At 50.2% G+C, this 13,230-nt stretch overlaps 2 protein-coding genes across 2 annotated transcripts; one reads left to right on the top strand and one right to left on the bottom strand.

The window, feature by feature from the left end:
- The first annotated feature begins 221 nt into the window (after positions 1 to 221).
- On the top strand, positions 222 to 3,520 carry cckar (cholecystokinin A receptor). Its single transcript, XM_068756083.1, has 5 exons — positions 222 to 348; positions 738 to 989; positions 2,327 to 2,588; positions 2,755 to 2,882; positions 3,000 to 3,520. Exons 1-5 carry the CDS (start codon positions 222 to 224, stop codon positions 3,518 to 3,520), a joined length of 1,290 nt encoding a protein of 429 aa, XP_068612184.1.
- Positions 3,521 to 8,168: 4,648 nt separating this feature from the next.
- rbpjb (recombination signal binding protein for immunoglobulin kappa J region b) lies at positions 8,169 to 11,611 on the bottom strand. The gene is given in 10 exon segments (XM_068755623.1): positions 8,169 to 8,475; positions 8,757 to 8,860; positions 8,971 to 9,126; positions 9,199 to 9,339; positions 9,424 to 9,443; positions 9,446 to 9,535; positions 9,643 to 9,780; positions 9,869 to 10,043; positions 10,322 to 10,487; positions 11,520 to 11,611. Coding segments are annotated over 10 exon segments (1,386 nt in total). The 5' UTR covers positions 11,609 to 11,611.
- Between the last annotated feature and the right edge of the window lie 1,619 nt (positions 11,612 to 13,230).

Below are 13,230 nucleotides of genomic sequence, written 5' to 3' on the forward strand. Positions count from 1 at the left end.
AAGCCAGAAACGCTGACTGGCGCGTTGTGCGCCGTGATGGGAGCGTCCCCGAAACTCGTATAATGATATAAATGTTTATTATCTTCTCCGATTCAACTCAGATGGCGGATACGGGACAATTGTTTTCACCCTTTCGTGGATTATTTGCTTTACGCACACGAGCATGCCGACTCCTGCTCCGATGACAGACCTGACCTGAGGCCACGGGAGAAAACACAGACATGGAGGCGTTCACGGTCCACGGCATGCTGACGAACTCCACCGACTTGAACAAGATTCTCTGTAATTTGGGCATCAATAATATTTCGGAGTGCGAGCGCGAGCAGAATCCGCGATCCGAGCGTCAAGGTGAGCGTTGGGTTCATGGGTTCATGGGTTCATCCGTTTTACGTCATGAAACTCAGGTTTGATCACGTCGCTCACAAATATCGTGGTTTTACACAAAATGTGACCAAATGTCTGCGGTTTTTATTGATTTGTTTATTTGCTCATCCGGTTACACTAAGACGCGCGAGCGCTTTGGGCGCTCGTGCGTCAGCGCGCATTTACGCATATGGCTCCTTTAGTGCCTGATTAGAGGAGTCTTTTATTTTGCACATGCTGGACCAGTAAAGTAATTTTGGGAATATAAATGATCCATTTAGCACAGTGGGGGGGGGACAGATTTAAGGATGCGAGGACAGACGAGCATGCCCATATTTGACGCGCGTCTCTCACCCACTCGGCTCCCCTTCCAGATATCAACCAGACGGTCCGGATCTTCCTCTACAGCTTCATCTTCCTCCTCAGCGTCGCGGGCAACAGCCTCGTCATCGCCGTGCTGGTGCGGAACACGCGCATGAGGACCGTGACCAACCTCTTCCTGCTGTCTCTGTCCGCCAGCGACCTGATGGTCTCCTTCTTCTGCATCCCCTTCACCCTCATCCCGAACCTGATGAGGGACTTCATTTTCGGCACCGGCATGTGCAAGCTGGTCATGTACTTCATGGGTGAGTGAGGTGATGATAAGTTATGTTTGGGAGGGGGGACATTTCTTCTGATTGAAAATTCTGACATTAAAAAAAAATAATCGAATATTCTGCAAAAACAACAGGACTTCCCATCAATATTTGTCTCTGAGATTAATTTTAAATGATATTAAAGCATTTTAAAGCATTTATTAAAGCACATTCATCGCAACAGCTCTGGTCTCTCTGACCTTGTCTCCAAAACGTCTCACCTTCACTGTCCCTCTTGTCTCATTTCTAATCCAACCTGGTCACTCCCAAGGAGAACCTCAGCATCTTCATCTCCTCCACTTCTAGCTCTGCCTCCTGTCTTTTCTGAATTTTGTACATTTAAGGGGAAAGAAAATGAATATAGCCATGGAATCAGGAAGACGCCTGTCCAAACCTATGATTACTTAAGATTTGTTTTTTCCGATTAGAGTTGAATGAAATGACTTTAAATTGTGAGCTTTTAGCGAACCGCTACCTCCGAGCTAACGCATCAATCAAACCGGGGATAATCGATCCTTCCTCGGCTTTAATCCGTTTGCGATTTCAATTGATTTGCCAGGTTTCTTCAATCACCTCTCAGGAAGCCTCTGCTGGGAGCTTTCTCGTGAGGCGCAGTCATGACAGATGACGCACCTTGACTAATACTTCATTTTAATCTAATTACAGGTCCGCTAGGAAATCAGATTTCCCTTTTTCTCCCGGTTTCCTGTTGCTCCTTAGAGCCGGACAGTGAGACCAGAGCGTCCTAATCTCATTTTTTGTCCCATTTGTCGCCGCGTCGCTCAACTGGGGACGGATGGTTGGTGTGCAGGTGACATCAATGTGTCATAGCATCACATGAAACACAATGAAAACATGAAATACAATGAAAACACGACTGTTTAAAACAAAAATGTAATTCTGATTATTAGTTACGAAGCAAAAGAGAGATGCATTTCTTTCTTTTTGTTGCTGGAGGTGAGGTTAGCATAAGGAAGTTTAAAACGGTACCTTTCAGGAAGAAACCGTGGAAAGATACCGGATTATAATCCAGATCCTGCTCCAGAACGTCCAGAGTTTGCCCCCCCCGCCTATTTGTTCTTTTATGTTTTTAGAACCTAAATTTAGAACCTAAATGACAACAACAAAAAGATTCGATCAAACAGATTCCGCCTCAGAACTTCTCGCCCCGGGACAAAACTTCGGATCGGAGGACCCATCAGATGTGGCCGATCACAAAAAGGGATTATTTATTTTATATAAAAATAAAATGTCGGCCCATCAGAACTTCTTAAATTCATAAAGAAGTAGAAAACATATCCCCGTTTTCTCATTTCTCATCTGCGCAGGCGTCTCCGTGAGCGTGTCGACTTTCAACCTGGTGGCCATCTCCCTGGAGCGCTACAGCGCCATCTGCAACCCTCTGACCTCCAGGGCGTGGCAGACCAAATCTCACGCCGCCAAGGTCATCACCGCCACCTGGGTGGCGTCCTTCCTCCTGATGCTGCCCTACCCCGTCTGCAGCACCCTCATACCCTTCACCCGCCGGGACAACAGCACCGGGCACATGTGTCGCCTGATGTGGCCCAACGACATCATCCAGCAGGCCTGGTGAGGCGGTGCGTTCGAGGAGCGTTGGTACTTTTGATGCTTCACACTCCAGAATCACATTAGGGGAAAAAATATTTTTTTAAATGTGATAAATGGTGACATAAAAGGCGACCGATAAAAGAATATCATCACGGCATGATTCTATCTCCACCTTTTGCCCTCTCAGGTACATTTCCCTGTTGCTGCTGCTCTTCCTGATCCCAGGGATCATCATCATGACGGCCTACGGGCTCATCTCCATGGAGCTCTACCGGGGCATCAGATTTGAGATCTCCAGCCGGAAATCCAGCAGAGGTGTGAAATTAAAACTCGGAAGCGATCAAGAGACCAAATGAAGCCCCAATCCCATTAGTTCATGATATAAATAGATTAAAAATGTCTTCCTCAGCAGACCTTTTCTCCCCCCGACAGACAGCAGCATCAAACCCGGCGACAGCGACGGCTGCTACATGCTGCCCAAACGGGGGAGCATCGCCGGCGGCCAGCCGCCGCTGGGCCGGGTCTGCAGCAGCAACTACAAGGGCAGCCTGGTGGCCAAGAAGCGCGTGATCCGCATGCTCCTGGTCATCGTCTTCCTCTTCTTCCTGTGCTGGACGCCCGTCTTCGTGGTCAACGCATGGCAGGCGTTCGACCGCCGCTCGGCCCACCGCCTGACGGGCGCGCCCATTTCCTTCATCCACCTGCTGTCCTACACCTCGGCCTGCGTCAACCCCCTCATCTACTGCTTCATGAACAAGCGCTTCCGCCAGGGCATGCTGACGGCGTTCCCCTGCTGCAGGAGGGGCGCCGAAAGCATCAGCGGCTCCATGAAGCTGGCAGAACTCAGAATGGGGAAAGGCAAGGCGGCTAAAACGAGAGGCGCGGCCAGGGCCGGCGTCCGTGGGTCAGCCTGGAACAGAGGCGACTTAAACCGGTTTACGGCGTGCGTGTAGTCAGAGGGACGCTCTGACAGGACTGGTTGGGCAGCTGCACGCTTGGTTTGCAGCGTGGCACGAAGAGGGCGGATCCATCAGCGGCTGGCGCTGAGGTGGCATCCGGTTAGGTTCAAAACCGACACGCCCGAAATAGTTTACCTGAAGTCATAACCCGAAACCGCAAGCGGCACCACAAGTGCCTAAATAAACAGTGACTTGGTAAGCCCCGCCCACGAGCCTCAGGGGACGAAAACGCTCTTTTGGAAACGCCAAAAGGAGAGGAAATCCTGCCGCAGCCGAACGTCAACGACAAGTCGCGAACACTTTGGAGGTATTTCAGCCGCTGCATGTTTCAGGGTTACGTTTTCAACCAGAGTCCTTTTCTTTTCGGTCGGCAGGATCGCGCCAAAAAGCCAAGAGGGAGATCCGGAATAGAAGCGATTACATTTTAGTGTTGATTAAATGCTTTAAAGATGTTTTCTTAAGTTATCAAATTTGCCTTCCTGTTCCCGAAGTTCAACGCGTCGTCTGGAGTCAGAGCTGGAAGGCAGTTAGCTTAGCGGCTAGCCCAGCAACAGCTTGGCACGTCTAGTTTTGAAATGTTTATCTGATCTCGCTAATCTTTATTTAAAAAAAAAAAAAAGAAAAACATTTTAAAAGCAACTATTTGTGTACAGATGCTCTGTATGCTAAGCTAAGCTAAGCTGCGCACACAGCCTCTCGGCCATCCCGCGTTTATGGAGGGAGATAGGAAACAAGCTCTGCGTCTCCTTTAACACCTGACGTGCCTAATTAAGACCCATCCAGGGTTTGTGAAGACACCAAAAGGAGCGTCCTGTTAAAACTAAACTCCCACATCTTCAAAACAATCCTCCGGGATAGAAATATTTCAGCTCCGCTTCCAAGCCGACAGACGCCCTTATCACGCCGTGACACTTTACACACCTGTGGATTCCCACCTGATTCCCACCCATTCAGACTATAAATACAGCAGTGTTAGCATAGCGGCCTTCCACACTGTACGCATCGCTCACATTTCGTTTGTCGTCGCATTGATCCTCTTGCGTTGAACGTATTTTTTTGTTGTCGTGTTGCATGATAATGAGCCCATTTTGACAGACGTCCTATTAAACTGTGTGGACAAGGGACTGAATTTAATCCCTTGATTTTTAAAAGGGGTCTTTTTTTGTCCTCATCTGAAAATGTTTTGCTCTTTTACGCAAGTAGAGACGCGGAGAGGGGGGGGGGGGGCGGTTAAGATGAAACCGGTGCAAGAAAGTCGCAAAACAAAGCAACAGAATATTTTATATCACTTTTTTTATTATTATTTCTTCTTTTTATGCCAATATTGCAAAAAAATTCACGTTTTTTTCTTCTTCTTTTTCTGACATACAGATTTGCGCATGACCTGGAGCTGCAAATATGTACAAAAACAATCTAACATGTGTTATAAAAAAAAAAAAAAAAAAAACTGTCCCCTTTGTTTTGACGTTATTGCTAAATGTTACAAACGGCACAGGTTCCTACCGTCAGCAACCCTTTGAGCACTGAGCGTATAACTACCACAATGACGCATCTGCTTACCATCTACTAGAGTAATACACAGATACAGCGAGAGTGAAGGTCGAGGAGGAGGAAATGATGACCCCCCCCCCCCCCCCCCCCCCCCCCCCCCGAGGCTGCATGTTAAAAAACAACGTACGTATAGTATAGAGCGGTAAAGAGCGACGGTGAAATGTGTCGGAGGGAAAGAGAGTTAGTGCAAACAGCCGAAGAGTCTTCTAGAAAAGTAAGGCTGAGTGCGACTGAAGGGCTCCACACTCCTCTTCTCGTGCTTAAAGCTGCCTCACGCCGCCCAGTTGTGTCGAGCAGTGCATGAAAACATAGTAAAAAAAAAGACATTTGGCATATTAGAGGATACATACATTGTTCAGAGCTCATTTACATAAAAGGAACCCCCCCCCCCCCCACACAGACACACACACGCACACTCACACGTGAGTAGAGCTGCTTTAGGGAGAGCAAAACAAGTATGACCAGAAACACAGAAAGGAACCAGTATTGATCTTTTGCAACCCCCCCCCCCCCCCTCCACCACTCTGTCGCCAGGTTGATACCAGGAGCCTCCAGCATCTTCATCGATGAGGCATGGAAGCGGGGCGTGGCGCGTGATGCTAACGCAGCGGATAAAAACTAGCAAACACTTAAGATCATGATTGATCATGATTTCACCGCCTCCATCCTCCCATCAGTGTAAAGGGTTCAAAGTTCGCCCGCAGGCTCGTCCCGCGGGCTCGGCGTGATGAAGTGTAAAAGTTTTTTTTGGGGGGGGGGTTTGGGTGCTACATCAGCGCTGCAGCACCTGCTCCCTCCGCGTTCCTGGATAGACAGGAAGCGGAAGCGTGTCTTTTAAAAAACGACACTCCCCAGGCAAACCCAGGCAGCATAAAGCAATAAAGCACTTTTCTTTTTTTCTTGACATAAAACAAGGGGACGCTTATCAATAATTTAAAAAATATCAATATTACAATATAAAACATTTAACATTAATGACGGACAGGCGGGCGCGAGCGCAAATATGGCGGATGGAGCTTCTTTTTTTTTTTTTTTACTGACTGTAAATCCTTTTGTCGTCCTATTTCAAGGGTTTGTAAGAAAAGACAAATCAGAAACGCCATCGAGGAGACATTCATGTCACTTTTACTGCCCCCCCCCCCCCCCCCCCTCGGTGTAACATAATGCTCCCCTCCCAACTATTATCCTTTTTTGTTTTTTTAAATCCTCAACACATTCGGATCCCGGTGGAAGACAGAAACCCCCCGAATCCTCACTCTGAAACGGATCGAGTCTGACTCGACATTCCGTTACGGCGGACGTGCGACAGTCGCACAAACAACGCATGCGCACGATTCGCTGGCTGGTGAACTAGTGCTCAGGCGGACAAAGACGATGAAATGACCTGTACAATATTGCTGTTCCGTTTTTGCCAAATGCACATTTTCAATATTACACATTTAGAAGGCCGTTTATTTATCCCCGCGGGAGGTGAAGTCGTTCGCCGCGGAAACAGACGAGTGTCACCTGCGAAGGCGAGCGTTTGAGAAGAGCCAAACTCTCGCGAGACGTTGTACCAAAAAGTGAGGAAAAAGGCGCCGGGCGACGCGTGAGAATGAAAAATAAAAAAACCACCACTGAAACAAAACAAAGAAAAATGGCGGCAGAATCGAAGGCTTCGCATGAGCTTTTTTTTTTTTGCGCTATGCAAATTTTCTTCAGAAGTGAATAAACAGCAGAGAGTGAAAAAAAAGAAGAAGTGTTTTTCTTTCTTTTTTTTGTAATCGTTATTAGTAAGGCCACATCAAATTGGAAAGTGTCCCATCTTTTTTTTTTTTTCTGTCGCTACGACACATCGGAAGACGCCTTGGTCGGGCCGTCGAGACAAGTCTCACGTCAGCGGACGAGTACAGCGACAGATAACGGATACGCGGGTTCAGATATGCGACCAGTCCGACTGTGGATACAGTGAGAATAGACAGTACTAAGGCTAGCCTTGTTACGTCGGCTGTCATCGTAACCGTGGAAGTCTGTCATCGATGTAATCTGCAGATGTTGCTATGGCTCCGTGTGAGATGTACTGATGTGTATACTTTCAGAGGAGGCGGTAGAACACGTACGAGTATTGCAGGCAAGGCAGAAGGCGTTGCTTAAAGCTTTTCTCCTTAAGACTTCATTTAAAAAACCAAACGATAAAACAAAGGCCTCTGAGGTTATTCCCAAATGAACGGAACAAAAAACAACTTTTGCTCATGTAAATAAAAACAACCCAGACTTCACTTTCTTTTTTTTTTTACCCTGCCCACCCCCTCAAAAAAAAAGCAAGAGTATCAAAAACAAAACTCAATCCAAGAGATTGACAAAGCAGGTGTTTGATTTAAGTCACAATAACATATAGATCGGGATTTTGGACCTCAGACAAACCCCGAGCTCAGAGGAAGCATAGAAACTATTTGGTAACAAAGTCGACTATATGTTTAATACAAAAAAAGGTATGGAGAAAAATGTACCTTTACTAAAGCTTATACACGATCCTTGGTCCATAGAAACTATGTTATCACGTTTTCCCTCTGCATCCTCGCCCCCCCCCCCCCCCCCGTTAGGAAAACCAACGAAAAGGCAAAACAACACAAAGGAAAAGGAATAATTACAAAATAAAGTAGTGGGAGGGGCGCGAAAAGTAGACTTTACTATCCAGACTTTTGTGTGTGTGTGTGTGTGTGTGTGCGCACTTTGGATGTGTTGTTGCCGTGGTTTCCATTCTTGCAGCTGTAGCAAGGCGCTGGTGCTCTGAGCCTGCAGGAACTTTACTCAATCCAAACACCAGAACTGGATAGACAGGTCCCTAAAGTAACCACAGGGGGGGGGGGTCGTGGAGCTTATTGAACTCGTTTCACTTATTCACGTCGGCTAGAGGGGGGGGGGGGGTCACTCCCCCGCTTCCCTGTGGTCGCTCCTTCCTCGCACCAATTTTCCAGCTTCTCAGTATCCGAATTCAGACGCAGCTTCAGAACGAGTCAGGTTCATCTTTTCCCGTAGTTCTTTATATACCTTGTGGTGCATTCCCCCTTTCAAGGTATATCGTGTGCCCCCCCCCCCCCCCGGATGTGCGTTAGGAGACCACAGCCGCGGCGGTGGAAGACGAGGACGTGACTCCGGCGTTGGAAGTGCTGTAGACGGCCTCTTGGCTGTTGCTGCCGAGCAGGCCGGCGTTCCCGGACCTCAGGATGGCGCCGGCGGCGCTGCAGTGCGGCCGCGGCCCGGGCTCGGGCGTGTAGGTGAAGGTCAGCGTGGTGGAGTAGATGATGCCGTCGTTCCGGACCAGCGTGACGGGCACCTGGACGGGCTGCCGCACCCAGCGCCAGCCCTCGCGGAAGGCCGAGATGTCGGGCACCACGCACAGCATGCTCTCGGCGCACCTGCAGCGTTTAACGGAGACACGGCGGCGGGCGGGGTCGCCGGGGTCAGCGTTACCTGAATCTCCTCGCCATTAGACGGGAATAACGGTAACCAAGTGCAGCGCTGCTTTTTTCGACGCGCTCACAGATGGACGTTTGAAGGAATGTCCATCTGGACAAAGATCCATTCGGTAACCGCGGGAACCGACGAAGAGCGTGATGAAACCTTTGATTCGTTCTATCCACGTGTAATCTTCTACGTCTTCCTCGATGTAGCCGCACGAGAATGAAACGAGACGCACCTGTACATGGTCTCCGCCTCCACGTCTCCGAACCAAACCCGCAGATTTGGAGTGAAGTTCTGTCCGGTCAGCTCCAGCATGGCGACGTCGCCGCCGCCGTTTAGCTGAGCGCAAAAGGAGACGGGTTTCTCCTCGTGAGGATCGGGGGATCAAACGGACACGAAAGCGTAAATCTTGCCGACATCTCCTGGGGGGGGTGGGGGGGTTTGCTCACCTGCAAGCTCTCTACGACAGGCACGGGGGTGACAGGCGAGTGGACCGGGCCCATGCCCTCGTAGAAAGTGTATTCGGCCTTGTCCGTGCTGATGATTGTCCAGGAGGCGCCGTCGTTGATCATCTCCTTGTTGGGTTCCTTCGGGCAGGGCGTGGCCTGGCGAGGTGGCGTTCGAGGACAGTTTAATAACGCTTAAAGACGCGAACGTTCCGGCCGCGAGTCACCGACCTGGAACTGGATGATCCTTTCTTGGGAAAGGCACAGGTACATGCGCTCCGTGTCCTTCAGGTAGAACGCACACTTGTGGAGCTGAGAAACGGGGTCGTCGGCGTCCAGCAGCGCCGTCTGCTTATCGACCTTACGGATGATCTGGCGTGGGAAAAGGAGAGAGGCGATTGTTGCCGTGCGTCTAGAACCGTAATGGAAACATTTCTTTTTTTTTTTTTTTTTTACCAGTCGGGGAAGCGCCATGCGGTGACGGAGCAAACCAGCTTGACCGTCTGTCCGTAGTGGATGTATCCGTCTCTCACGGTGAACTCTTCTCCTTCTGACTCCTCGTCGTCCACTGGGAAAACACGGAGGCACGAGAGAAGACGTCAGTCGCCTTTAACCCGACGCGCAAATAAAAACATTCACGGCGGCGGGGCGAACCCGCCACGGCTCGGGGCTTACGCAGGTGGATGTAAAAGGCGCCCCACTGCTGGGAGCTGGCGTGGAAGTTGCCGCCCTCCACGTGCAGATAGCGCGTGCTGACCGTTTGGGAGCGTAACCGGTTGAACAGCGCCACCTTGGTTCCTGACGCGATGCACACTGTGGGAAAACAACAAAACGATGACCCAAAGATGACGGAGAAGTTCTACCGGTGGGGGAGGGATACACATATAATAAAGAAACTTACAGTCGGCGTTTTTCAACGACTGCTTCTTCTTCGAGGGCTTGGAGATGACTTTGATCCTCTTGCTGAGGAAGACGCCGATGTCGGCGCTGTTGCCGTAGAACATCTTGACAGACAACATGAAGTGCTTTCTCTTGTCAGAGTCGGATATGTACAAGGTTTTGGCTGTGCAATAATTCTGCGGGACAAGAGGGAGGCGGCCGGCGAAGACAAATCAGAACATGTTAGATCATCTTCCCCCGGCTTGCAGAGAGACTAATTCTGCGCATCGTTCTCTTTAAGATATGCAAATCAGAAGCGCGCCGTCTGTTAGATTTGTCACCCGTCCTCCAATGCACCAAAGTCAAATTAAGACTCTTGTATTATTGCTGTATCGCCGTGCGATTTGGAAGTGTCTGATGAGTAAACAGAATGTTTTGTGGCAGGAGGGCCGAAGCTGGGGCTTTTATTTCGTACCTTTCCCTCTAAGTTAAGCTGCTGCATTTCCTGGTCGCTGTTCCCGATGCCGATGAAGGCGCACGGCTGCGACTCCTGCTCGGAGCAGCCGTCTCGCTCCATCTGCTCTTTCTTTTTCTTCCAGCCGCTGCCCATCAGGTAAACACAGGGAGGAGGGCAGAAGAACCTGGAAACGGTGAATTTCCCATTCATCAAAAGAACAACTTGAAGAACCCCCCCCCCCCCCTGGATGTTTACAGATCAGTAACAAATACTTACGACCAGTTCTGCTACATTAAATACAATTCAAGCCAATTAATGACACCTATTTAACTGGGGACAATCTGGACGTGTGCGTCCTGATCCTGACCAGTAGAGGGCAGACCTGCACCATGACGACTTTCCCGCACTTCTTCCTCGCAATGCAGACACGTGCGTCTGAACTCAACCTCTTTCGTTGAGCCTCATTTAGCAGATGTGAACACAGTCCGGAACACATCGGATCAGCAGGAGCACAAATAAAACAGAATATCAGGGTGAAAGGTCACCGTTTTCCATTTGGTGATTTCATACTTTGACCTCCTCGCTTTCCTCCAGACGAGTTCCCTCCTCTCAAATCCCACCAATCCCAACCCCCCCCCCCCCCCCCCCCCCATTGAGAAAAACAAAACCTGAGGCGAAACGCGACGGCAGCTCCTCGCCGCAGCTGCGCACTTCAAAACGAGTTTGTGTGCGTCAGCGGAGAAGCTGGAAAGCGACCCGTTTCGCAACACTGGTGTCAGACTCAGTGGGCGTTTGGCTACTTTCACCTCCTATAAAGAAGAAGAAAAAAAAAAACGGAGCGAGGCGGCTGGAAAGGAGGAGACGACCGCGTTTGCATTCTCTCTGCACCCACTTCAGAAGTAATCAGAGCGTCTAGCGCCGGCACCGTTGGAATTTGCACGCCGGATGGCGATGGCAGAATTCACCTTTGGAACGGACAAAGCATCCAAACACCAAACCGTGATCCCGCGACAGGGGCCGACTGCGTGTCGAGCCTGACGATCCTTGACCTCCTTTGATACGGGAGGTCAAGAGTGTCAAAAAGCTAATGTTCCACAGTGGAAAGCTGAAACGCCCCCCCCACCCACCCACCCTATAAGACCCACATCGCGACGCCGGTCCGGTGGAGGAGAAGGATTAGAAGACACAAACTGAAGTCAGTTTTTTTTTTACTCACCTTTTCTCATTGCCGTAAGATTTCTGTGCAACTTTTGCGTGAAGGATCATGACTGTTTGGTCACCTCGCTCCTTCAGGTAATTCCTCATTGCTTCTCTGCATGACACGGAGAGAGAGAGGGGGGTGGGGGTGGGGGGGGGGTGGTCAGGACAGTGTTTAAACTCAATGCCAGAGCAGAGGATGACACTCGGAGGGCAGTGAAGAGCAAGGAGAAGTCAGGGTTGCTCAACGGCGCCGAGCTCGGCGTCTAAATGCTGCCTCGTCCCGGGAGACCGGCAGAGTCTCCGCGGGACAGGTCAAGGGTCGGGGAATGAGACGCAAAATTAAGATACATCACCACTTATTGACATTAAGATAGCATGACCCAATCAGCACACGGGGCCAGATGTCAGTGACACGCCAGGGTGCTCGGAGGCTTCCACACACACACACACACACACACACACACACACACAGATCTCCACTCTGCCATGTAATAATGGGCCACACGCTCGGGTTAGACGGGGCCTTTGTTATGAAAAGCAAGGGGCCCCTCACAATGTGTGTCTGTGTCTGGGGGGGGGTCAAAGGGTGAAACGGATTTTTGGTTTACCTACTTGGATCGGGAAGCGCTTTATTTCTCGCTTCACAATTATTTCTCCGGCGATAACGGTCCGAGTGGAGAAAGTCCGAGTGAAATCGAGAGCGACGACTTCAGGGAAGAGGGAAATGACACATCGGCGCAGACAAACGAGCGCCGTGTCGGCAAATGAACTGTCGAGATGACTACGGCAGTTTATTGAAAAAAGGTGTAGGTGGAGGCAAAGCCACGACTGGGGGTTTCCGCATCTTCAAACAAAAGCCGCCTGCCGACCGGCTTTATCGTAGATGTTGGTCAAATAAAGATCGTGACGCAACATCCAGGACGAGAGGGCGGAAGCATACGTAAACTGAATGTGGTAACCGCTGGGATCGATGAGTCTGCAGGGGATGAAAGGGAAACGCGAGTAACCGCTCGTCTCTCGGGCATGCTGGGAACAAACACACGTCAGATCGGGCCTGTTCCCGAGGGCTGAAAGGAAGCAGAAGTGAAAGGGGCGGCGACAGCTTCCTCTGCAAAGGCTAGCTAGCGTGCAGACGGGCACCGAGTTTAGAAAGAAGCCGGGGTGGTCACGTCCCAGGATGCGCCGTGTGTGTGTGTGTGTCAAGAAAGGAGCGCACGTTGTTCTCGTTTTCTATAAGAAGTGTGACGATTCTGGTCGAAGGACTCCTGGATACCTAGAGTTTGCTGCTAGCGACCGTTAGCCGTGTCTTTGGGCCCGGATGGGAGAGACGAGGCAGCTGAACCTCGCCGAGTTCATCCGGTGACATCTCTCAGAGAATAAACTGAAGTCGTGCGTGTAAAGCAGACGTTCTGGATGCATCGAAACACAATGGGTGTCTGTGGAGGAGGAGGCGCTGCCCTATTTAATCAGCTTTCTTCAAACAGAAGTGGGGTCACACAAACAAAAACCACATCCGCGTGTAACACAACAAAGCAGCGCGCAACAAGCAAGCCATCACAACATGTAATTAAATGCAGCCAGGCGACGTTGCAAAAACAAGAGCACACTTCTTAGCTGCAGGTTCAGCCGTAGATTCCAGCGGATTAGCGTTGCCGACGGCAACCGCTTATACTCTTGAACTAGCACAGACGCACAGTTGTTCCAGCCGCACGCAAAACAGCCAACGG

Source organism: Brachionichthys hirsutus, chromosome 23 (genome assembly GCF_040956055.1).
Source record: "Brachionichthys hirsutus isolate HB-005 chromosome 23, CSIRO-AGI_Bhir_v1, whole genome shotgun sequence".
Taxonomy (NCBI): domain Eukaryota; kingdom Metazoa; phylum Chordata; class Actinopteri; order Lophiiformes; family Brachionichthyidae; genus Brachionichthys; species Brachionichthys hirsutus.